We start from the raw sequence: 26,566 nt of genomic DNA on the forward strand, positions 1-26,566 counted from the left end.
CAGAAGTTTGCTGGAACAAAACGTGGTGTCTACCCCATAAATATTTACTAGTAAACAATGGTAAAGAGGTTTCCTCTAAAATCATTCACCACTGTTACCTAGTTAAGTCATTTTTGATAAAATATAAAAAGGACATTAATACCATTTGCATGGGCGTGCAGGTGGCGCAGGGGCCTTGTGGAGGTCGAGGCCTTAGTCCTCGACGCGGCCGACCCTGGTTTGAATTTGACCTGTGGTCCTTTGCCGCATGTCTCTCCCACTCTCTCATGCCCCCTTTCCTGTCAGAAAAACAAAACCTAAAGGCTCATGCTACTCTGTACAGTAATGGTATAGCTTATCTATGGAATAAATACATGCTTTTTAAAATGTATTTAAAAAGAGAATAAATAGAGTACAGAGTCCTCACAGGAACCATACTATTGTAAGTAATGGATAATACAGACAGTGTCAGTTAGTTTGTGTTTTCCATTGATGGTTGGGCAGTCATAGCTGCTGTGCTGTGATCTATATGATATAAGTTGAGTGCAGAGCCTCAAAGACTGTGCTGATATGTCACTTGGGAGCACCATCTGTGATACTGGCAGTGGATTGGCAAATGTTACCATCCTGAGGAAGCCTGAACTTTTGCCTCTCAGTCAACATGAGGGCTTGCTGCCTGAGGTGTCTGGTGGAAATCTGCAGTTTGTAGCTGATCAGCTCATCGTGGCTACAAATAAGCAAATGGATGTGTATTCAAACCGCCAAGCAATCGTAGAGAGGATAATCACTTCATTCAGTCTACTCAATTTTTTTTTCTTGGAAGGAAAACTAAGGATCCTAAAGAAATACTTTAGGGCGGAGGTCTTTAACAGGGGGTCCGCGACCCCTAGGGGGTCCACAGAGGTACTGCATGAGGGTCGCGAAAGTTTTGGTTGATTGGACTTTTTTTTAATATTCCCCCCTGTTATTTATTTCCACTAATTGAAATGTTTTTAAATACACATTAACATAAATTCAACACACTGTTGTAAACAGATAAATGGAGGCAGAAGATGTCTTTCAGTCATCAATGCACACATTCAGCGACACACAGAAGCTCTTTCAACCTGGGCACCATTTCATTCACAACACCTGTCCCATCAACCAGGAATCAGAATCAGAAATACTTTAATAATCCCAGGGCGAAATTACTTTTGTTACATGACACCATCTGTAGTAGAGTGACTATAGGACTGGTTTGACATAACACATTTTAATGCAATATATATAATTAGGGGGTCCCCGCTCCACCTCGCCATTAGTTTGGGGGTCCTTTGCCTAGAAAACATTGAACAGCCCTGCTCTAGAGGACAGCCCCTGATCCTGACCTCATGGACTGGGTCCAACAATCAGGGTGCTGAGCAGTTATTCGGCAACATGAGGAAGAACAGCTATTTTGTCGATGCACTATTGTCTTTTTTAACATTTCATTGATATTTTACATATATGGGGTAAAGAGAAAATAATGTGTCTCTGCAGGTCATCGAGGAGTCTTCAGTGAAATAAAAGATAAATGACAATTTTAATAAAAACATATCAAATAATCAATTTATGTAGATATTAGAGCTTGTAAATATAATTTGTATGCAGAATGTTTATTGATACAAATAGCTAAATAAAGACAATGATGATTGATTTACACCCCAGAACTCAAAACTGAGTTTTATCCACTATACCTTTTATCTACCGTAGAAATTACGGATGTTTAAATATATACATCTATTTGTTAGAAAAGGCTGAGGGCCACCCGTCAGTCTACTTTGGTTATTGCCTGGCCACCCTTATAAAAAAAATTCTAGCTACGCCCCTGCTCTACCAGAGTTCATAATGTAATTTCTAAGTAATGTATATAATTATATATATGTGTTGAGATGAAGGGAATCAACAACAGCCGCAGTTCTGTTTGAATCCGTTCACCCTGTTTGATGAGAGAGCGGAGTGTTGGGGCCTGAGGATCCACCCCTGGTACCAAACAGCCCCTCCTGTAGAGGCTGAGCGGAGGGAACAGACTGCTCACATAGCGGAAGATGGCGATTGCATGGAGGAATCGGTGGAGCTGATAACCGTGGAGAAGCAGAGGATATATAGACACCCGGAACCCTGAAAGGATTATAAATAGAAAAGGTAGGAAGATGGATTTTCCACTGCTAAAATGTAAAATTTAAGCTTGGAACCCCGACAGCCATAGGTAAACGCAGTCTCTCTGCTGAGGCTAATATTAGCAAAGACTATCAACAGAAGCCAAGGATGGACGTTATGGCTCCTAACTGATGTTGACTGAGTGTCACGTCGGCAGGGTTAACGTCATTTTATACATATTAATAATTCCGAACTCTTGGGAAAATGTGTGTGTGTGTGTGTGTATAACTCAATTAAATATAAACTAGTACAGGGAACTACTGCTAGCCTGGATGCTTCTGGTAGCTTAGCTAGTGTTAGCATGTATTAGCCAACCAGAATCAAACCTTCAGTTCGTCAGGCTGACTGGTCGGTTACAATCTGCTAAACTATCTTTTATGTTTGAAGAAACGTACTAATCTCTTATAATTATTACAGCTTTTAAAAATGTTTGGAAGCGGAGTAAAAACTGATTTTTGTAAATGATGTGGAAGCTAAAGTTAGCTAGCTAGACATAGCTAATGGAATAGATGCAGACGAAAAGAACCGTTCGAAGAAAGAGCATCATCGATTTCAAACTATTTTGATTATTTACACGTTTGATCCGAAATAGTAACTATGGTCACACGGTTTTGCTTTTTATCAGAATCATATCTGTTTAACTTTGATCCAAGGACTCCCAGTCATTATTATTCACTGTGTAAATGAACCAAACAAAGCATGTTATCTCTCTGGGTCAGTAGAGAAAATTATACATTGATTTATCCTTCTGTGACGTTCACTAGATCTGGTGTTCACACGCATTCTTTGTACAGATCATCAACATGTCTTCATATGTCTCATCAGAAAATAATGTCCCTTTCCCCCGACAATGAAGATGAATACTTTGTTGCCATGGATACAGAGGATGAGGGTGCACAGCAAACTGAATTAAGAGACGGAATGGAGTCAAAGATGGGGTCCTGTTGTCAAGAAGCAAACATGGACACTGGTGCCAAAGGGAAGGGGAGAACGATGGTTGAGCTGCCAGAGGAAGTCCTTGAATATATTCTGTCCTTCCTCTCACCTTACCAGGAGCATAAGACCGCTGCACTGGTGTGTAAGCAGTGGTATCGTCTTATTAAAGGTAATTCCATATAGAACATATGTAATCTTATACAGGTGTTTTGATCTAATTATGATTACTGTCAGAGAATGTGTGTGGTTGATGTAGGAATAACATAACTAATTTTTACAGTTCTGATAGAACACTTTTCCCTATAATGTTTCCTTCTTACATTTTTTTCTTCTGAAACAGGTGTCGCCTATCAGTGTTACCATGGTTTTCTGAGAGCTGTCCAGGAGGGAAATATCCAATGGGAAAGCCGAACATACCCGTATCCTGGAACCCCAATCACGCAGCGCTTTTCACACAGTCAGTATACAGTGCTTAAAAACATGGGTACCAGTCAAATACTCTTTCTCACATGGATCTTGTTAACAAATATGGGCTCAACCTCATCTAAGAAGGTCACCGATATCAAAACAAAGTGCCATGCTTGTTGGCTTTAAAGACTAGAGACAATTACTTTTAAATTACAGCTATATCATCTGAAATGTAATTACAGATTTTACAGCAGATGGTTCATACTATTTGAACTGGTTGTAGCTTTAAAAACCGGAAACCCAAGTAAATTTTTCAGATTTCAGTTTTTGGTAGTTGATCAGCACTCTGTAGAAACACCATTTGCTGCAGATTCTGCTTCAAGTCTTGCCAGTGCCAACTTTGCAAATATACTATGGATATGATTTTAAAATAGTTACCTATTCTTCTCTGCAAAATAGCTCAAGGTCACTCAGATTGGAGAAGGGACCTTCATTTATGTCAGTTTTTAGGTTTTGCTGTAGATACTCTTTTATCATTTACGTTAGGACTCTTGCTGGACCAACAACTGTATTGGTTTTGATCTGAACCATTCCAGTGAAACCATGGCTCTGTTGTCACTATGGTGCTGCTGGAAGGCCAAGCTCTCCATCTCTTTCTTTTTTTTTCCCATCTGCAAATTAACTCAAAGTAGCTTCCTTATCTATTTGAGGGAAACATCTATGATGTTGGTTTGAGTTTTAGAGTGTAGTTTTATTTGTAATGAAATTGAATTAAATCCTATATGGAGTGTGAAGTAATCTAATTTATGGGCGTCAGAATAAACTTGGTGAAATATAATGTGCACTTTTCAGATTGTAACTTTTTAATAAATATTCATGATCCATGAAGATCCATATTTACTTTTCCTTCCACTTCCTATTTCTGCATTAAGTGGGGCGGCTCTGTCACATATAAGCTTAATGTTTTTAATGTAACAAAATGTTAACAAAGGATATGGACACTTTTTAATGATCCCTTTATTATTGCAGATTTTTGTATCATAAATCTTTTTTTATTTATTTATTTGTTTTTCAGGTGCATGCTATTATGACTCAAATCAGTCCATGTATGTTTTTGGGGGGTGCACTCAGAGTAGCTGCAATGCTGCCTTTAACGATCTATGGAGACTGGACCTCAACAGCAAAGAGTGGATCCGCCCTTTAGCCTCAGGTAAGAACTTTGCAGTAGGCCGAAAGAAATGGGAAATCTGAACTGTTTAAGAGCTTCAATCGGCCTCTAGAGTGTTTAATCTTAAACCTTATTGTATTCCTCTGAAATACGATTCTGTGTTGCAACATTTTATTTTTACAAGAATCATCACAAAGGTGTTAGTGATTTTGTTGGTGTATTTTCCACAGGCTCATATCCATCTCCAAAAGCTGGAGCCACTCTGGTGATGCACAAAGATCTGTTAGTGCTTTTTGGAGGCTGGACGCGCCCCAGTCCTTACCCCCTTCACCAACCCGAGAGGTTTTTTGATGAAATTCACACCTACTCACCTTCAAAAAACTGGTGAGATGGACTCCAGAGTCATTGGGAGGGTGTGGTTTAGACAAAAGATGGGAAAGTTCATGTCTTAGTCTAACTATTGATCATTTCATATTACTTGTGGGGTTGATTTTTTTATTTTTTGTTTTAGGTGGAATTGTATAGTGACGACACATGGACCTCCACCTATGGCAGGACACTCATCATCTGTAATTGGAAGCTCCATGATAGTGTTCGGGGGATCATTAGGAGCACGTCAGATGTAAGATTATTGTATGGATTACTTTATTTTTTAATGGGAAGTCAGGATTATGTATTTGATTTAAATGTGTAGATAATCAGACAAACATTAGGAAGCATTTCAAAGGTTTAAGGCAGATTGCCCATGCCAAAAAAAACACGTTATGTCCACACAGTCAGTGAAAGCAGGTCTAGCTTTGTGCAGAACGGCACATTTGTGTTAAAAGCAGGGAATTAATGAAATGGAGGAGAATAGAAGGTAGAAATATGAGTTAATGTCTCTCACTGGGAAAATCCCATTTGGGAAATAAAGCTGCTGATAAATCATTGGCTCTGCTAAAGTACAAGCAGGCGAATCAATGGATCAGAGCTCATTTGGAATATACCAAACATGGAGGAAATCTAGGATGAGTTTCTTAGGTGAATAATAAACTATTTTGCAATCAACTCCTCTTAAACTGTAAATTTATTTACTGGTTTTGATCAGGAGTAATGAAGTTTGGGTTCTGGATCTGGAGCAGTGGTCCTGGTCCAAGCCGCCCACATCGTGTCCATCACCTCATCCCAGAGGAGGCCAGTCACAGGTAAGAAGCTTTATTGTTCCTTTTTATAAGTGAAGCTTAAATAGTTTTCTGGTTCATATTTTGTAATTGAATTATAAAAACTGTCTTTATTTTATCCTTTAGATCGTTGTTGATGAAAAGACGTTGCTTATATTGGGAGGCTGCGGTGGTCCTAATGCAGTAAGTTGGCCTAACAACACTGCCAGTAAAACACAAGTTTGGATTTCTGATGATAGATTTTACAAAAATAGTTACAAAATACAAAAAAAAATCTGTATAAACCTTCATTTTTTTTGTTCACTTCCTTCTTCTTGTGTTCTGCACAACAATGCATGTTTTCTCTGGAAGCTGTACAATTTGAAAACGTTTCCAAAGTATTGTGTTTAAAGATTATATTGTCTCGTTAAACCAGTAACATCCTGTTAAGGATCCCTTGTTTTTATTTTTCTTGCAAGTTTGTGATCCGTGAAAAGGTTTAACCAGTTTTTTCAGCTCAGAGCTTGAAGGAGATCAAAATGGACCATATTTTAATTTATTGTCTTGTAAAAATTTCCAGCTTCTTAAAGATGCCTGGCTCCTCCACATGGATAGCCCTGCATGGAGGTGGCAGCAGCTGCAGGTGGAAAATGAGGACCATGGAGCCCCAGAGTTATGGTGCCACCCAGCTTGTAAAGTGAGTTTCTGTCCCATTGGTTCTTAGTCAATTCTCTTCATTTCCAAATCTCCCCCAACTTGTATGCAAACATTTCTTTATCTATAAACAAACCATTTGCTGACAACCTTAAAGATGTTATAATTAACTTAATTTGTCTCAGTAGTTAAATATTTTATACATTTTGGAACGTTATTATGAAGCATTAATGTTTCCCCAAAAATATTCATGAACTGTTTGATTTTATTTGATGAGATAATGTAGCTATTCATTGTTGTTGACAGATTGCTTTTTTTGCATTACACGAATATGATGTAGAATAACCAATATAAAAGTAATATAATAGTGAGGTAATAAAATGCCCAGCGTCCATCAGCTGTTAGTACTGCCATGTGTGATTATTAATCTCTGATCTCCCTTCTCCACCAGGTGGGCCAGTGCGTGGTAGTTTTCTCACAGGCTCCTTCAGGCCGTGCGCCTCTTAGTCCAAGTCTTAACTCAAGACCTTCCCCCATAAGTGCCACACCTGCCCCGTTGGGGCCGGAGCCCCCCTCCCTGCGCTCTCAGTCCCCTATCCGAAGCGGGGCCGCCGGTGTCGTCCTGGGTGGTGCAGAAGAGGCTCCGTGCGTAAATGGTCGGTGGGGCACGCTAAGACCTCGACCTTCAGCCAGAGGAAGCGCTAGAGACGGGAGTCCTTCCTCATCTCAGCAGCAGTCTCCATCACAAGGCCCTGACAGCCCCCCTCTCCCCCCACTTCCCTCTCTCATAAATGGATCTTCCCCTTCTCCTCGGACCAGCCCGGCCCAGGGGTGCTCTCCTCCCTCCCGTCCTCATCTCCCTGGTTCTACAGACTATGGGTGGGATTCTCCTCCTTCTGCTGCTCTTCACCAAGACGTCCCAAATACCAATGGCCTGCACACTCCCCCCTCAAGCTCCCCTCTTACACCCCCTGGAGCAGTGTCCCCCGCTGCCCTACGAAGAGGACTAGAGGCAGTAAAAAATAGGTCTTCTTCATCTTTACCGCCGTCTTCCCTTCAAACACAGGGAGCTTCTCCTATGGGCAGCGTAGTTGGCGGAGGAGGAACTGGCCCCTCAGGAACCCCGCCGTCATCTTCTTCCAGCCCACCACAGGCCACCGTAGCTGATGGACATGCTATCCCACCGATAGCGCGGCGCCTTGGCCATCACCCGCCTCAGAGTCTGAATGTAGGCAAACCTCTTTATCATTCCCCAAACTGCAAGCCCATGCAGATGTACGTGCTGGACATCTCCCGGGCCAAAGCCGCGGGGGTTGTGTCCTGGAAAGTTTACGGTAACGGCACCCCCGCAGCAGTCACGGGGCCTCCGGAGACTAGCCTTCACACTGTGGTGCAGGGCAGGGGGGAGCTTATCATATTTGGGGGCCTCATGGACAAGAAACAAAATGCTAAATACTACCCTAAAACCAATGCTTTGTACTTTGTTCGTGCTAAAAGGTAATGCCTCTTCAGGCAGGACTGGAAAGACGGACGTTGAGCTTTGCAACAACATAAGGGAACTAGCACAAACGGCCTTTTACCTGTAGGAAAGAATCTAATAAAATAACTTTATCAGTGCTAGATGTCTCACTTGAATTCACTATTGTCCCTTCTGCCTATTGAACAGGAAACACTTTAGCTACACTTTGAAAAAATTAAAGAAAAAATATCTTTGCTTGAATGAGAATTTTCTGAGTGTATGTTTAGAGAGGACCGCGTGTTTTTATCGCTCTCTGGTGGTGAACAACCAAACAACATGTGTTTGTGTATGTGTGTGTGTGTGTGTCATCTCTTCAGGACTCTTAAAAGGAGAGAAACTGGAAGAGTCGATGACTACCTTTCTTTTTCTATCTCTCTAAAAGCCTGCAATGTTTACATAGAAACAGCGAGTGGGTGTGCTTGTGTGCATGATGGTGGTTTATGGTCATTGACTTATGTGTGTTTTGGTGGGGGGGGGGGCGCACAGTGGCAGAGGGATGTGGCACTGTACCATGAACATAGTTGAACAATAAAGGCCTCTGTCTGCTCTGTGCCTGGGTTTGTTCTTGTCTGGTCTTACAAAAAAACTAAACAATGAATTTCTTTGTTTGGCGTCAAAACAATATCTGATGGTCTGCCAAATCGGAAAGATCGTCTCTTTGCTCTGCACATCACTTATGCCTCTCTCTGGCTTCATAAAATAGCTGTCACCTAGCAACATTTTAACTTTACAGGATTGTTGATTCTCTCTTTGTCCTGTTTTCCACCTTTCATCTGAAGGTGTACATAAACTGGTGTAGTTCACGACCAGGTGCACCTGCTTTGGTTCAGATCAGTTCATTCTCATGCAGTCACATCAGATAAATCGAAGGAGTTATGTAATGTCCAGTTTGATATAAACTGATTTATTAAAGGTAATAATTAACAATTAGAATACAGTAATAAAAAAAAAAAAAACCCTACTCATTGCAACAGTGGGGAGGAATCATTATGTTATTGGATACAATAAATCTGTAACCAGTAAAGGTTGAACGTAGGACAATATTGGGGTTTATTAATACACAGTTTTAGAACTTTCCAACCTTGATGACAGGATCCACTGTGCGAATAACATGCAATTAAAATAGATGGATTTATTTTGGAATTCGCTCAAACTTCATATTCATCAAAGTCATTTAGTTCCTGCCTTAAGTAGATGGATAGATGGAAGGTGATGGAAGAATGAAGCAGGAGACTGATAGACAGATTGACGAGGCTGCAGCTATGTTACGGATGCTGCACTAGTCTCATGGGGAAGATAGAGCTGAGCAACAAGGTAAAGATCCAGATTTACCAGTCGGTCTACGTCCCTTCCCTCACCTATGGTCATAAAATCTTAATCATTATTTAAAGCACAGGTGTCAAAGTCGTTCCAGAAAGGGCCGTGTGGCTGCTGGTTTTCTTTTCACCTAAGCAGTAGCACACCAGACTCCATTCATCTCATCAAGGTGAGTCTAGTCTTAACCTGATGACTTGATGGGATGAATGGAGTCTGGTGTGCTACTGCTTGGGTGGAAAGAAAACCAGCAGCCACACGGCCCTTTCTGGAATGACTTTGACACCCCTCATCTAAAGAATGAGATCTCGGAATACAAGCAGCTGAAACTAGTTTTCTCTGCAGATAGGGGGAAGAGCTCGGTCATTCTGGAGGATCGGAGATGAGACACTTTTTCTCCACACGAAAGGAGTCAGCTAAGGTGGCTTGGACATCTTTTCCAAATGCCCCCTGCACACCTCCCTTGGGATGTATTCCAGGCACGTTCCACTCGGAGGAGGCCCAGGGGACGACCCAGGAAACGCTGGAGGGACTATGTCGCTCAGCTGGCCTGGGAGAGCCTCAGGCTTCCCCAATTAGAGCTCAAGCATATGTATGGGGAGAGGGAAGTCTGGGAGTCTCCTAATACCGCAACCTGGTCCTGGATAAAGCGGAAGACAACGGCTGTGTCTAAATGTCCACCCTTATCACTCTATAGGACAGTATATAGTGGTTATGCCATTTTAAATGAGTACCCGAAAGTCTAGTGGATGAAAAAGTAGTGGACTTGAAATTTCCCACAAAGCACCTTGAAAAGTAGTGATCATCCATGGTCACTAGAGGAGCAGATATATCCTGAGAGAGATCTCCTTGCAAAGCATTATGGGATTTGCTGTCGGAGCGAGTTGTTGTCGCCATAGGCTGTTGCTACCCGACAGCACAGACTAGTAACAAAGATGGAACAGTCACAGAGCGATGGAGACGGAGTTACGTACCAACGGGGGGCATAAAGTAGTGATCGTCTGTCCAAGCGATCAGTTAACTGAGTTCACTATAATGTCCACTATGTAGTCCCCACTCTATATAGTGATTGATGGATTTAGGGTTTAGGGCGGATGTTTCGGACACAGTCAACAAATACGAGTATTTATTAAAGGTGGAAATTCCATAAATGTTTTGCAAAAATTAAACATTTACTTAGAGGACTTTTCTTCTTTTTTCATCTTTGCTTAATTGAAATAACCTAGAAGTAACCTCCATTCTCTGCATTTTATATAATTCAGCTTTTACAACAACCTTACTTAATTCAGTATTGTGAAAAACAGTAAAATAGTCAGAAATGCGTAGTACTATGACAGTTGACAAAAGCTTATGCTGATAGAACTTAGTATTTGCCTGTTACAGAACAGTATTATTTTTTTCTTCAGAGGCTTTTTTTTCTGATCAAGTTTTGTTACAAACACATTCACTCTATTTAAAATCTTTTGTAGTTAGCCCTCATGTTTAAAGGGAATCACAATATAAGGAGATTGTGTACCAAAATCAATAAACAGCTTTATTATAAAAGAAAGAGCTTCAGGTAAACCAATATTAGAAAGAGGGAAATGTTTATATTTGGGTGTTTTTTGCTGCTGGGTTTACCTAGATTATTCTGTTTTTGGCAGGTTTGCCTAGTGTTGACACTGAGTTCTCTGCCATGCTTTCTTTCAGACCCCCCCTTTCCTGCAACCTCTCTGAGGATCACTAACCTTTTACCCAGAGAGATGCTATAGGAGCAGAGCAGGGGCAGAGCGCAGCTGAGGTCTCTGATTCGTGCAGCTCTGAGGACAGTGATGAGGTGGCAGGCAGCGCTGGGACAGCATTGGCTCTGATATGGAGCAGAAGGAGGAGACTCTAACAATGAATGTGCTGAGAACACATGTTTACAATGAGAGGAGGAATGGAGCTGCACAGGAGCAGTGGACTCTGTGGGATTCAGAGAAAAGTCAGCACATACAGGAGATAACTGGACTACCTCTGTCCTTTGTGGTGTTATTCTCTTCTTTTACAGGTAAGACTACTTCCTAGTCGCTCTGATCAAGCTGTTGTGTTTTAGAACTTTTAAGCGTAGAGTCCAGTTATTGCTGATTAGGTGAAACGGGTGAAAGCTTTGTGACACGATCTGAGCAGAAATCTGGATGCTTGTCATTTCAGGAGGATCTCATGTCAGCCGTCATTTCGTTGGGCGAAGTCAGTTCTTTGACCTTGGGCTTTTTGTAAACAAGCCAAAACATCAGAACTGAATGGTGTTTACTTGATTATGACTGCTTTAACTTGGAGATGGTGGCTCATTCTTGGAGGCTGACACACAAGGAAGTGAACAAGAGTCACAAAAAACAGGCAGAAGAGCGAGGCAGTGTCTTTCTGTATCTGAGGACAAACATGTAAGACGGACCATAATTCATCACTTCAGCTGACTGAACTGCTCAGGGCGCTTCTTTTCTGCTTTACTGACAAATTCATACAGGAGGGACAAACTGTTTGCAACATTCAGGGATGACCAGTGCTCAGCTGCTGAAAAGTTCACCTAAAGAGTCTTCATTCTGTGGCCATCCTTCCCAAAGGATGGCTTCTCCTGCAGTCACCCACAACGTTTTGGGCCCCCCTCCAGTTGTTTGGCCCCCTCTAGACTTTGCGCTGGGTGCTCTGGCCTGCTGTGCAGCTTGTGTTTTCACCAATCCTCTGGAGGTCGTGAAGACACGTCTGCAGCTTCAGGGGGAGCTTCGTGCTCGGGGATCCTACCAGGTACACTACAGGGGAGTCCTGCAGGCCCTGCTGGTGGTTGGTCGCACAGACGGGCTCAGGGGCCTCCAAAAGGGGCTCTCAGCTGGGCTCATCTACCAAGGTGTGATGAATGGAGTGAGGCTCGGCTCTTACTCCTGCTGTGAATCTATGGGCTTCACTGCATTTCATGGAGGCAGTCTGCTGTCAGGTGCAGGGGCCGGGGCCCTAGGTGCCTTCATCGCCTCTCCTGCTTATCTGGTTAGTAAACTACAGTTCAACCACATTGTTGCAAAAAAAAAAGCAGTGAGTTTAAACTTCTTAAAGAAAAAAAATCAAAAGCTGCATTAGCTGCTGCTGTTCTCTGTAGCCTTTTATGCGTCTATAGGGGCTTTGTGGTGTTAAAACAGCAGAACTAAAGGACACAATGAGTGACAACAGATCCAAAAAAAAACAAAAAAAAAACCATATAGCCTTTGGTTTCAAGTTCATCCTCCTAAATATAAAAGGAAATGCTAAGATTTGAGCATCATAGCTTAAATGATCAATCATCTAAACAAGGGAGAGATCTTACTCTTTTGTTGCAGCACATCAAGTCTTCATTTCATCTGTAGGCTAGAATTATGCCTTCAAAATGACTGACTGCTGGTAAAACGCTTCGAAAATCAAACAATCAGATGTGAGGGTCTATTTGACCACAAGTAATGGTCATTATTTAAAAAAAGATTCATATTTAAATAGTTGTCTAAGTAATTACATCTGATTTTACCAAGTCACATATGTACTAAGGAGTTTTTTTGTTGTTGTTGTTTTAGAATTATTTACTAATTATCAAGAAATGTTTATACTTTTTTTATTTCATCAAACCATTTTACTTTCCATCTATGAAATCTTCACAGCTTTATCTAACAAGTTACCTGGCTGGTTTCTGCATGTCCTCTTGACATTTTTCATTTGCCTTCCTTGAACAATAAGCAGCATGTGAGCTTATTATGGCCTTATTTGTTACGTACCGTCTGTTCAAGGAGAGCAGCATGTCAAAAATTAAAGCTGAGAGGAAGTTCAAACCATGTGCAAGGCAGGACCAGTCATTAGATTACACTCAGCACACACATATAGAACTTTAAGAGACCACACTAGTTAATGAACAACTAGTGCAGTTAAAAACAAGAGGGCTATCGGAAAAAGGACATAGGTTATTATCTCCTGACATGAATTTGCTGCAGCCTCATTGACATGCATAGTAAAGATGTGTAGAAAAGTGTTGTAGAAAAACATTTTAATTATTTCTCTGACTGTAGATTGTGGCAAGTTTAGTCCAGCAGCTGTTTTCTTGTTGACATTTCCTCAGTTATGGAGATAAACAGCCTTCTGCCCTGTCCTCCTATCTTTACAATGTTAAAGTGTGGCTATAAACACTAATTTGAACTCTGGGAAATCAGGAAGTCATGAATTACAAATAGTTTCTAGACACTCTGACTAAAGTGAAAAAGTGAACTTAAAAAGGATTTGGGGGACTATAAAAATTTATTTGATATGAATTGTCACGGAGTGTAATTAACAATGGCATTGGTGTCTGTTAAGGGTATTTCCATGCCGTAATGTTCAGTAGCAGATCAACTATGCAGTTGTTTTGGATTGAATTTACTGAAACCTGGCTGTATGCAGCGTACAATCCCTTCTCATCAATCTACCAATGATTAAAGGCCATCACCACCACATCATCTTAGATTAACAGAAAAACAGGATCATCATTTCCAAATCTAAGGTATTTTTTTTAGACTAACTAAATGCTGTGATGGTAAAATGTTATAATAAAAATATTTTGCTGATAAATAAAACAAATGAGTTACCCATCTTTATCAACAGAATCAATAAACAAAAGGGCAACAGAGAACAGAGCAAATAAGGGGTTAAAAGTATGACCTTACTGCGTAAAATGATGTTCCATTTTGTTTCTGTTCTGGGGCTTTAATGGAACAGAAGGTGCTCATTTAATGCAATATTTTGACTAATTTGGACACGTTCTTAACAGAGTGTTCCTTTTGTGTCTAGTGATAATGTTTCTTATTTGAAGCCATGGCGGTGAAAGGTTAACCCTGCACCTGTTAAATAAATGAGTTTCTTGTTTTTTATTTTTACTTGTTTGGGCGGGCTGGGTTAGTTAGAGTACAAGTATCTGCAAAAATACCAGAAACATTGTAGGATAATACTAGAAGGCATTATTTGAAGACTGGTTGTATAAATGAGGGATGACTCTGTCATACATGTAGAGGCTTGTTTATAAAGGCATTACACAACACACACAAACCTGTCTCTCTATCACTGCGGGGCCTTTCAATTGACTTCCATCAATTTCTACAACCTAACCATGACCCTTACCCTAACACGAACCATTAGGGGTTCATACCTACCTTAACCCCAACTTAAACTAAATTCACAGCTTAATCCTGAACCCTAAAACAGCAATTCCCCATTTGGGCTTCATGCAGGCATCGGACCCCTCAAGGAGAGGTCGGTCTCCACAAAGTGTTATTTTTCCAGAAAATGGGCTCCATGTATTAAACACAAGTGTATACACACACATACAATGTTTACCTGCATATTTTAGCTGTTTTATAGAAAAATGGGGTACTTAAAGTTTGGTATAAAGAAATGAAAAGACATATTGACTTTAAATGGATGAACTTTATCCAAGTTGGGTTCGTAGCCCTGCTGCCTTTGACCTGAGGAGTCAAAGTAATAGATGTCTGATCAGGTTTGAAGTCATCTCAGATTTCTATGCTCTATTTTGGTCCCAGTAGTGCTTAGAGGCACTGTAAGGATGTAATTGTATTTGTAAGATGAGCCTTTGATGATATTTACTTTCAAGGTTCTTCATACAACCTAACCTCACATGTTTATGCTTGGCTTCAATTAAACCTTCTAATGTTTGTTTTATCAATATTTTTTCACATTAATAACTTCCTGGAATGTTGTTTCTTGTTATATATGTGCTGTCCTTTCTGCAAAGAGTTGCAGGTGTTAAGATGCCTCAGCTTTCACTTCTTGTATTCTGAGGTCAGGGGCACATTTCATACTGTCAGATATGTTTGTCCCCGTTCCAAAAAGGCACATGTTGCTTAACTGATGGAAGACTTGCACTGTAATCCTTACAAAACCTGACAAGCCTTGATCTGTGTGCACTTAATTATCAGCACAGTGGTATATATTGCAGACATATGGTCTGACATGGGAATGAAGAACTTAAAGCCTTGTTACTGTTTTCTCCACAGGTAAAGACTCATCTGCAAGCTCAGACTGTAGATGCCATAGCTGTTGGTCACCAACATAACCATCTGGTAAGAAAAGAACAAAGTGCCTTCTCTGGTTTCAACAGTGCATAAACCAGAAACAAAACTAGATTTCACATTTATATTGCATCAATGATGAATAAAGTCTTCCCACTACAGCTTTCTACAGGTGGGTATTATTTCCCTCAGTCGGAGACTTTCACAGATATCAGAAGCAAGGAAAACATCATTAGAAGCGAATGGATAGACATAATTATATTAATGAAAATGAAATAATGATTGAATAGAAAGTTCAACTTTGTAAAGTAGAAAATAATATACTGTTACAAAAAAAGATGTAGTTTCTAAAAGCTATCCAAATGTATTTAGAAACTGCAAAATGTGTGCTCTTTTAAATATATTTATGCAATAACAGACTAGTTACTAGTATTGTCACGATCGGGTTAAGGTTTGTTGACCCAAAAGCAGAGGCAGGGAGAAGAGGTGAATTTCTTGTGGATTTAATGATGAAGTAACTGAGAATAGAGGCAGGTAATCCAAAAATACAAATAAGAAAACAAAGTCCAAAAACAAACAGGAAACCAAGAATCCAAAAATCTAAAAGAAAACAAAGCCCAAACTACCATTAAACCAGGAGTCCAAAAATCAAAACAAGAAAACGAGTCAAGACGAACCAGAAACCATGGAGACATCAGGGGGATCACAATCACAAGGAGGAAGGCTCAGAGAGACAGAGTTGGAGCAAGCTTGGTGAGGACCCAGCAAAGAAGAACTGAACAGAGAGGATATTTAAGGGAAACTGAGACAAAGAGAGGAGTAACAAGCAGATTGGGAACAGGTGTGCACAGAGCAGAACAGAAAAGGAGCTTGGGAAAAAGGAGAACACAAGAGGGCAGCAGAGGGCAACAAATAAAAAACCTAGAAAACTGAAAATAACCAGAAAACACAACAAAACAAGAATTAAACCATTAAGACTATAAAACATGGAGCAAAGTAAGACTGAAAACTCAAAAGAAAAACATAACAGAGCCCAGACTGAAACAGTTACTAAGAATTAACCAGAGAACACAGCAAAATAAAAATAAAATCACTAAAACTAGAAAACAAGGAGTAAAGCAAATCTGAACACTCAAAAGAAAAACATAACAGAACCAGAACTCTAACAAGTACATGGCAAGCTGTGCAATGAGTAGCAGGGATTTAACAAGCCTGCTGGGTTTACTGGGTGCAGTGATAGTTATACAGCCTAACAGCTGCTGTGGAAAACAAACATATGCTTGTTTGTGTGTTTGGCTGCAGCAGCCTGTAACTAAAGGAGCTCTCCTTGCTGTAAGATACCCTTAATCTATGAGGTACGCAGTTTGCATATGAAAGTGTTTACCCGTCAACATTGTTTTTATAGGCAAATTTGAATTTTTTTCTGTGCATAACAATTACATGAGAAATTAAACTCCATATCCATTCCCCCAAAGTTAGCTTTTTTGTGATTTGTTCTGCTCTGAATGTGCTCATCTTTAAACAAAAGCTCAAATAGTTTGAAGTTTGAAACAATTCAGTAAGTTAACAATGCATTTATTTTATTTTCTAATAATTTTCCTATAGCAATCTGAAACTGTTCGGTAAATTTGACACAAGTTTCCTTAATCCAGAACAAAACATTATGTTTTTCTTTAACTTTTTATTTCTTATAAAGGATTCTACCCACTTCAAATGCCCCTTTTTTGTGATAATCTTTTTTTATTTATATATCACCTTTAGATTCTCTGACATCATTGTGTATTTTAATGTGCTCAGTCCATCATCAAAGATTGGTTTACTCTGTAAACAAGCAGACTATGGAGGCAATGTTTGCCAAAGAAAAAACTACTAGTATTGTTTAAACAATACTGGTGCTTCACAGCCATGTAAGTAACCGTCAGTCATTGAGAATACCAATTACAGCCTCTTCAAACCCTAGGGTTAATAAAAAAAAAAAATATTTAAGGTTTGAACCTATAAATAATCTGCTTTTTACCTTTTAAACCACAGATTTTTTTCCATCCTTATGTAGCAGATTATTAAACTAGTATGCTATAAAGCAGACACATTGGTAAACAATTAAGTAAACCCTTAAACTAGATGTAAACCTTTAGATTTAAAGGTGCATACTGATTTTCTATTTTAGCTAAGGTTTTAGGTGCTCATTCCAGTTTACTTTCTGAACTTTAAATACAGTATCAAAAGTCTTGATGTATTTTTCTGTAGGGTTGTAATAAAAGTAGAGGGTAGAAGCTTTAAGTTCAATCAAAGTTGAAGGGATTACAAGATAGGAAGCCCTATTGACACATTCAGTCATGTCCTTTATCTGAGTTGTTTTATACTCAGAGCAAAGTGCATCAAAGTACTTTAGCTGGTTGTCAGCAGATTTTAAAAAATTGATTTTTCTTTTCTTTTTGGTATTAATGACAGAGGTATTTGAAGTGCTGATAACCTGTCCGATCTTATCAATGGATATCTTAAAAATATTCGATCAGTGATGATACACTGGTGAATTAATATGGTAGTTAATTAGTCATGACTAACGACATAATAACACGTTTCTCTAAACAGGTCTGAGGATGCATCAGCACTCTGTGTTCTACGGCTGGCTCTAGAATGTGACCTTTACGGGGCCAAACCCCCTCCATCAGCAGCCCTAGGAGATTCAAGGTCATCAAAGTGTTGCTGATGCTTGGGTCTTTTCTTTCAGAGTGTTTCCGATGCCTTTGTTACCATCTATAGAAGAGAGGGCCTGAGTGGTCTGTGGAGGGGAGTGAACGGGGCCGTTCCCCGAGTCATGGTGGGATCAGCTGCTCAGCTGGCCACCTTCACCTCAGCCAAGGACTGGGTGTCTCATACTCAAGTATGTAAAATTAAAAGCTTTTTTTTATGCATGTAACATATCAGTCAGTACAGATAATCAGCAGTTTCTTTCTGACATTGCAGTGGTTCAGTGCCAATGGGTGGCTCACAGCACTGATAGCTGCCTCCATCAGCGGTGTTGCTGTGGCTATCACCATGACTCCATTTGATGTGATTAGCACACGGCTCTACAACCAGCCGGTGGACGAGTTTCACAAAGTGAGTTTAAAAGCTCTCTCCTTCACTTCACTCTCAGATGTTTGTTATTTTAGGGTGGGCTCATTGAGAGATCAAAGTGTGTGAGAACTTATCTTGTTTTGATCTCTGCAGGGGCGCCTCTACCATGGGTTTACAGACTGTTTGCTGAAAGTATGCCAAGCTGAGGGACCCCTGGGATTATATAAAGGAATGGGCCCTGTGTTCCTGCGGCTGGCTCCGCACACAGTGCTCAGCATGCTGTTCTGGGATCTGATGAGGCAGCAAGCTGTCAAAGACAAATAGACCCAGAAAACTGAACGGAAAACTAACCTAAACAAATTTCATACTGAACTTGAAAGCTTTGACAATCTGCCCTTTTTATCATTCTTGCAAGTAATAAATGAAGGCTTATATCAGCAATGGAGCAACAGCAGCATCTTGGCTGCAAAGTTCCTCTACATTTCTCTTGGATAAAATATTACAGAAGCTCATAATGTGATCAATATTAGAAAACACTAAAAATCAGAGTTGAAAATAACTTCTGACTAATCCAAAAACTTCATATTAATGAAATACAGTCTAGAAGATCAAACTCTGTTTAACAATTTATCAAGATGGGGATATGATAACCAAATGGTCTCATATAAGATTATCTTAAACCTGTGATGAATGTAAGGCTGTTGATCAGCTTTCATGAAGCAGAGCTGCTTGCTAGCTAAAAGACACTGTCTTCCATCTTCAGTCTGTAACCACTGCTGTATGTGTCAGATTTCTGATATATATGCCAGTTGTCTTGTTGTTTGCCTAAAAGGAAAACAACTGATGTTTTTTTCTTTTTAATGACTTGTTAGGGAGTAGAAGCTGCAAAGCAGTGAATCTACGTCATTTAAAGTTTTGTATAGAAGACTTGAAACACCGGATTTAAGCACCTTTGTGGTAGTAAATAATTACAATAAACATATTGTGTCTTTGTTAATACTAACACAAAATCATTGTTTTGTTTTTTTTAATACACTTTGCAACAGAATCTGCTTTCGTGATGTCAACCTGAACCTTTATCTTTTCAAATGTCAAATTTACTTCTGTTTGACTCCATTTGTATTGTCCAACTCCCTCAGCCTGCTGCGTCTTGGTGGGGTTTTTTTTTCTGGGTGCAGAAGTGAGGAGAAATGGAAAAGGTTTCTTTTGTGAAAATAAATTATTTTTAGCAACAATGCTGAAACTGCTAATCATGTCATAGTGACTACACACTAAAACATATGTCATTCTCTTCCAATCTGCAGTCACATCACATAAACAGTAAGTTTGTGACCTAGTATGATCTCTCTCTGTTTGGTGTTTTTAATTTTTAAATGGGGTGTGAGGTTGTAGAAGGACCAAAGTGCAAACAGGAAGTGGGGAGAAGCATGATGTGTGAAAGATTAACTCAAAATGATAACAGACAAACTTACAGCAGACAGAAGAATAAGTGGACAAAGAGAACCGATGGAGAAGCATAGGCAATGAGGTGACAGGGAAACAGACCATCACAGATTAGAACAGAATAATCCAGCAAAGAGCAATGGGAACCAGTGAGAAAAAATGTATATGCTGAGGGATAAATGGACAATGACGTGGACACGTGGACAAAATAGTTGGTACCCCTTAGTTAATGAAGGATAAGCCCTCAATGGTCACAGAAAAAACTTGAATCTGACAAAAGTAACAATAAATAAAAACTCTTAAAGGAAGCCATGCTTCAACATAATGATAATTAAAAAATAATCTCTTTAAAGAGGCCTGGACAAAATGACTGATTTAGGTAAGGGTTCATAGAGGGAAACTTCAGAATAGTCCAATGTTTTCCTCTTATCCATTTGCTGGCTATTTTTCTCTGTGTATTTTGGATCATTATCCTGTGATTGAGACCTGCAACTGAGACCAAACTTTCTGACACTGAGCAGCACATTTGTCTCTAGAATCCCTTTGAAACCTGCAGAGAATCCAAACACCCTGTACCAGATGAAGGAAATAAGTCCCAGAACATAACAGAGCCTCCTCCGTGTTTCAGAGCAGGGACGATGTTCTTTTATTTATATGCTTCATTTTTCCATCTGTAAACATAGAGCTGAAACATAGAGCCTTGGAAAAAAGGCACATCAGCTCACTGGCTCAGCTCACAGGCTCACTGACTGATTCAATATTTTAGACGCATGTTATGCTAATTAGTGAACACACCTTGATTTATCATGTCCTTTGGACACATTATTTTCAGTTTTTTCCAGGGGTAATATCATTTTTGTTCATGCCTGTATCATCAGTTTATTCTTCTTTGAGTCATGCAATTGAAGCTTGGGTTAAAAACAATGTCTGACTTTCATTTGTTAATTTTCATAGAATTGTTATCTATTTTCACTTTTGTCAGATTCAAGTTATTTCTTTGACCATTGTTGGATTTTGTTACATTATATGGGGGTACAAGTAATTTTGTCCATGTGTGTAAAATGCAGGTGAATATATTAGAAGATGATGTCAAGTAGCAGTTCAGGGAGACTGAGGAAGAGTCCATCATCTTTGCTTTCTCTTTGCAAGTAGAAAGCATTTTACTCAATGCAGTCATTCCCACCAGCTTTTTGAGGCTGTTGCATAAGGAAGAGCCCTCCTCTGTTGTCTGTCAGAAATACAGACCAAGTCTGTTTTGAAAGAGCAAAAATTCCTAAAAACCAGATGATCCAGACAGGAAGCAAGACAGAGGAAGAGTGAAGAGTCATTGTTAAAATGGCTTAATTTACAAGAGCGTAGTTGACTAGAGTTGTACCAAATCGTCTAACCAAATGCATTAACAGTGCTCTTAAAAAGTAAATATGAATACACAAAAAGAATCAAGGAATAAACAAGGAAAAAACTGCTAAACATAAAAAAACAACGGGAAAAAACTTAAACATCCAACTTAAGGAAAACTTCAGTGTATTTGAAGTGGATTTTATATGACAGACCAACAATTAAAATCAAACATAAATTTAAAATTCAAATGAAAAGCTCCAAAGAAAGATCATATTTATATTCAACATTATTGACCATAATGACCTAAACGATTAAGTGGCTTCAGAAATGGACAAATTTGTAAATTTGTCCATTTGTCGGCCTTAGTAAGTTTATTTAAATTTAAATGCAGCTGAAGCTGTTTGTTAAACATGAGTGAATAAACAGCACCATGAACACCAAAGACTTGTACAAATGGATTTGTGAAAAGCTTTGCAGCGGATTTTTGTTTTTCTTTTCACTTCCTTTATTTAGCCAGATAAAATCTCCATAGAGATTTAGGTTACATTTGCAAGAGGAGGCCAGGGCATTAGTCTGCAGTACACATAAAGACTTACACTGGTCAAACACACTTTATAGTGAAACAGAGCTTTGGAGTAGAGTTGTGTCTGTTGCAGAGTTATGTCTATTGTAAGTATGTGCATGCTGATTAGACTTAAAGGTGATATCAACCGAAAACAGATCAATCTGAGAATAAAAAATGGGGAGAGGCTGCAGAATACTGATGGCTTGGGTGGATGTTCACTTTCAAGCAGGAAGATCTTTATTCATTTGCAACAGCCCAGTGAAAGTCCAGAACTACTGAGATGTTTGAACATGATTGCAAGATTATCATTCAGATGCTGTGCTTTCATTCTGAGAGTAAGCGTTTTTTCAAAGAAAAACTTTATTGCTAGTTTGGTATTTCTTTGCTCAAAGCCTATGGAGAAATTTTTTGAAAGACTTGTAGATGCAGAAAATGCTGATGCATAGTGTTAAATATATTATATAATTTATTCCAAATCTAAAGGAAATACATTTCCTCTGGTTGCCAAGAAATGCTTCCAAGCCGTCCATCTTAAATGCTCTGGGTAACATCAAATAATCTTCTATGGGTTGTTTTAATGGGATAGACTTAGGTCTGGTAAGTCAGTTTTTAGCCTGTTTGATGTAATGAAAACAGCCAAGGTAAATAATCGACCCCTGAAAACTACCTTGGAGTTACAATATTTATGCTATAAACAAATTATAATACAGAGGCAAAAACGTACTTTGCCTTGAATAGATTTCATTAACTATACAAAAACTCTACAGGTCAATATGAAGATGAACTCATCGATTCTTATCTAAAACTTAGACCCCCATCAACTGTTTAAGAGATCCAGTTAAATATCTTAAAACAAGTTTATTTACTTAACAATCTTATCTATCAGAGGACTTTTAACCCTTTTAATGGAAAATTGTTTAGAATGACAACTGGAGCCAAATAGTTTAACCTTTGGACAGTCAGTAGCTTGGTTCATCAGCAGGAAAAAGTAAATCTATGTTGTGTTTTCTGGCTGAGAGCTTGAAGAGCTAGCTTCATGGTGGTGTCTTCCGAGATTTTCAAAGGGCAGAAGCATGACTGGAACATCCTATTTTGAGTGCAATTTTTAGGCAATCGAGGGAAAAAAAATGAATATATTTTTTCCATTCTTTTGGATCCTGGAAGTGTTTGAATGGTCACCTTTTGATTCGAATCCAATTGACTGTTTTCTTAAGGGTCAGTTTACAACAATGTTCTTTCTAATCTGAATCCCATTTTTGTTCTGATGTATTTTTCTGCTTTTCATATACTGTTACGTTTGTATTTTAAAGGACTTATAGGAGCGTGTGGAGTGTCAGTCTTTTATAATTTGATGAGAGTTTATAATTTCATTCAGGCATGCAGGTGAGTCATAGTACAAAAAAGGAAAAATAAGGCTTGCATTTTAGGATGAGTGTGATTTAGCTTTTTTGTTCATACAGTGATTCGGAAACTCAAAGTGGAAGCAAGCAGAGATCATCCTCCTCCACAAACCCTTTGAGAAGGAAATGGAAAGCGGCTCTCCAGTTCTGGTTTCTGACTGGAGTTCTGTCTTTGGTGGGCTCAAGGGTCTCCTCCCTCATTGTGCTGGAGTTTTCCCTCCGAGTTGTTTCTGCATTGACCTTAGCCGGAGCGGTGAGTTCCTTAAGTTCGCAACAAGAACATTCTGCTTTCAGTTTACCTCACATCTGTGTGCCTGCAGATGCAGACTCAGTACTGTTTCTGTCTAAAATCAGGATGATGACTCCAGAGGTCTGGAACTGCTCCTAATCCAGAGTCAGTTCTCCCTGGGCTGCGGCCTCACCTGCACTCTGGCCTTCATCCATCAGGGGGCTCCACACAGCTCCTTCGGCTTGCTGCTGGCAGCTGCCCTCAGCTGGGTACTGGCAAGTTACAGCAGCAGTCTGTGGAGCCATGTGGCCAGACTGTTCCCACAGCACAGAACCGATTGTTACTGTGGGAAGTGCATCAGCCTTCTAACCTCTGGACACACCATGATGGCTTCACTGCAAAGAGCGGTTATCTTGGCCTTTGCTACAGCAGCTGTGGCTTCCACCACCACTGTCTATGAGCACTTCTTATCCCAGAAGGATGCCATGAAATTCTGGACTCCCCTGACACTCTGCTACACTATGCTGGTGGCCTATAACCAAGGTGAATAGATGATTGTAATACCAAGGTCTGCTCTAGAGCTGCATGTGGCTCTTTGGGCCCTTTACAGAGGCTCTCAGTAAGTTTGGCTCAAAGTGGGGTGGAACTGAGAAGTAAAATTAAATATAAAAAAAAAAAATCAAAGGGTACATGAAACTAAAAACTGATCAGAACTAGTCCAGAGAAAAACAGTAACTATGCAATTAATAAAAAATTTGATTTAAAGAAATCTAATTGAAAAACTTGAGACTATAAAGTTTTATAAAAAAGCATAAAAGTTAAGCGGGGAGAAGGACCCATGTGTTTTAACAAATTAACATTTTATCATGTATTTTAGACGAAGTTCATTGAAAAAAAATAAAAATAAAACTACCTCTTAATATTATAATCAACATAAAAAAAAAAATCCGGCTGCTGGAGGCAGAAACCGGGCCGCTGTTTTATGTCATCATAAAGTTCCTCAGACTGAGCATAACAGAAGGTTGTACCTAGTTACTGTTACTTTGATATGCAATAGGACTTGTGCTCCAGGGATATCCCAGGCTTTGTCAACCTAGGAATTGAGACATATTTCTCATCTTAAAAACCTTCAAAGCTGATCATTTTTATAGTTTTATACACTGTAAATATAGCAAAAAAGATTGTGTAGTGTAGTGAAAGGGAGCGTGTTTGAAAGGTTTCGCTTGTGGCCTTGATAATGTTGTTAAATCTGTTTAAGACCTTTAGAGAAAACCTGAAAATGACCACTAGCAAGTTAATACTTCCAGATGTCACTTAAAGGTGAAATAAATTATTAAACTATCATGTTGAATCTGATTTTGAGCTTCAAATGCAGAGACTGAGATAAAGATATTTTTAGGGAAAATTACACTGGTGCTGAATCATAGAAAACATTTAAAACAGATGAATAATTCTAAAAACACAATCTGTTTTGTATTATAATTCACAGAGGAACAGAAGCGAATGACCGTTACAGAGACCCTCCTGCGCACCGTAGTGTTGCGACTGGGAGGCTTGCTGGTGCTTATGCTGGCAGTGGGATACTGGTCAGATGTTCTCCATGTCCTCATCGCCTTTCTGGGAGAAGGAGTCTGTCTGCTGCCTGCTCAGGATCTGCTGCAGGCTGCAGTAAAGGTTCTTTCTTTATTGGATTGTAATAGCTACATAGTTGGTTATTTTACTTGAAAATTCTAAAAATCACTGATGAGAGCTTGCATTGTTTATTTTCAGGAAGAACAAGAGAGCAGCAAACTACAAACAGAGGTCCGACCACATCTTAAGGAGGAGAAAAAGAGTCGATGACATGGCATCCAAACAAAGCATCATGGGTTAAAAGAATGATCTGGGTGTTTTTAGAAATGTTTCTCAATTTGCCAAACCTAGTTTTGAATCTGTTAGTGCACTGTGTTTTAAGCTTAAAACCAATTGTTCATGCAAAATTATGAAATAAAGCCAGCTGCGAATGTGTTATTTGTTGCATCAAGCAAATAACTTTTTTTTAACACAAGACATCTATGGATATATCTGCAAAAAACAGGCATTTTCAAGATTATAGTCACAGCAGCCAAACTTAATGTCTGTTGACCACTAATTGCTACCACATGTTATCAATTTTGTGGTTCTCCACCAGTTTTCTCTCACTTACATGAAATAATTATAATCTAATTTCTTGTACTTTATTTCATTTTAAAGGCTGCACTAATTTACAGGGCCTTACGGGGAGATTTGTACGAGACCTGATGAGAAATCTTCCCATTAAAAAAAACATAAGAGCAATAAAAACAGTGGATAAGGGATCGCTCTCTTTCAAAGAGCAGTGAATATTACAACGACATTAAACTATGCTTCTGTGTATTCACTCACTCAATTAGTAAAGTCAATAGTTATTGATTAAACCAACACCAAATTGACAGGTGAGAGTTGCCCCCCTTCAGAGCACCTAAAAAGAGTCTGAAGGTTGGGTTGTGTAGCTCTGTATCACCAATAGTGTGATGTCAGAGCTGCAAGGCATGCTGGGAGCTCATAATTACACCATGATTATCCCAGCCCAACATTAGTATACATTTACACAGATGTGTAGCTTCAATTGCCAAAATGAAGCTTGAATAAGGGATAAGAAATTATCATTGAAAGATTATTAGAAAAAATCAACATGAGCAACTGAAGGAGTTAAAGTGTAAATATGTTTTTTATCAAACTGATGTGCATCTGTGCCTACTCTGTAGAAGTAAGTGTAACGAAAACAATCATAAAGACTTCTAATAAGGAGCAAAAAACCAATACAACTCTGAAGAAAATAAGGATATATGTCCTGAGTAATGAATTTACTTTCAGCAATCCTAGTGCAAAGTTATGTGCAAAAGAGACAATAAGCAGATTCTTAAGAAGTTTGCAACATTTTTTTGGAAAGGTCATGCTCCAAGCTTTGTGGCATTATTTTGGATTCAGCTCCTCAAGTCCTGACATCAATTCAGTGAAAAAGGACTGCAGTAAATGACTACTGAGACTGTTAGTCAGCCCTTGATGTCCAGCATACCTGTCTGACCACAGAGATGTCTTTTGGTGGAATGGTTAAAATTATCATAGAACTTTAAAACTTGTGCAAATCCTTCAAAGGAGAGTTGAAGCTGTTATAGCAGACGATAGTAGCCTGTCATCATATTA

General features: G+C 39.3%; 3 protein-coding genes across 3 annotated transcripts; all 3 read left to right on the forward strand.

Moving 5' to 3' along the window:
- The first annotated feature begins 1,896 nt into the window (after nucleotides 1–1,896).
- On the forward strand, nucleotides 1,897–8,533 carry fbxo42 (F-box protein 42). Its single transcript, XM_015402639.1, has 10 exons — nucleotides 1,897–2,142; nucleotides 2,983–3,262; nucleotides 3,434–3,550; nucleotides 4,577–4,711; nucleotides 4,900–5,053; nucleotides 5,181–5,291; nucleotides 5,757–5,853; nucleotides 5,956–6,012; nucleotides 6,389–6,505; nucleotides 6,914–8,533. Exons 2-10 carry the CDS (start codon nucleotides 2,989–2,991, stop codon nucleotides 7,961–7,963), a joined length of 2,112 nt encoding a protein of 703 aa, XP_015258125.1. The 5' UTR covers nucleotides 1,897–2,142; nucleotides 2,983–2,988; the 3' UTR covers nucleotides 7,964–8,533.
- A 2,649-nt stretch (nucleotides 8,534–11,182) lies between these two features.
- Nucleotides 11,183–19,682, forward strand: slc25a34 (solute carrier family 25 member 34). Its single transcript, XM_015402640.1, has 6 exons — nucleotides 11,183–11,324; nucleotides 11,468–12,295; nucleotides 15,310–15,375; nucleotides 18,056–18,208; nucleotides 18,292–18,426; nucleotides 18,538–19,682. Exons 2-6 carry the CDS (start codon nucleotides 11,810–11,812, stop codon nucleotides 18,706–18,708), a joined length of 1,011 nt encoding a protein of 336 aa, XP_015258126.1. The 5' UTR covers nucleotides 11,183–11,324; nucleotides 11,468–11,809; the 3' UTR covers nucleotides 18,709–19,682.
- A 3,074-nt stretch (nucleotides 19,683–22,756) lies between these two features.
- On the forward strand, nucleotides 22,757–25,350 carry LOC107103106 (transmembrane protein 82-like). Its single transcript, XM_015402632.1, has 6 exons — nucleotides 22,757–22,948; nucleotides 23,044–23,116; nucleotides 23,194–23,386; nucleotides 23,488–23,905; nucleotides 24,852–25,036; nucleotides 25,133–25,350. The coding sequence occupies exons 1-6, from the start codon at nucleotides 22,861–22,863 to the stop codon at nucleotides 25,202–25,204; spliced, it is 1,029 nt and encodes a 342-aa protein (XP_015258118.1). The 5' UTR covers nucleotides 22,757–22,860; the 3' UTR covers nucleotides 25,205–25,350.
- Nucleotides 25,351–26,566: the final 1,216 nt, after the last annotated feature.

Source organism: Cyprinodon variegatus, unplaced genomic scaffold, assembly GCF_000732505.1.
Source record: "Cyprinodon variegatus isolate N-32 unplaced genomic scaffold, C_variegatus-1.0 Scaffold1377, whole genome shotgun sequence".
NCBI lineage: Eukaryota > Metazoa > Chordata > Actinopteri > Cyprinodontiformes > Cyprinodontidae > Cyprinodon > Cyprinodon variegatus.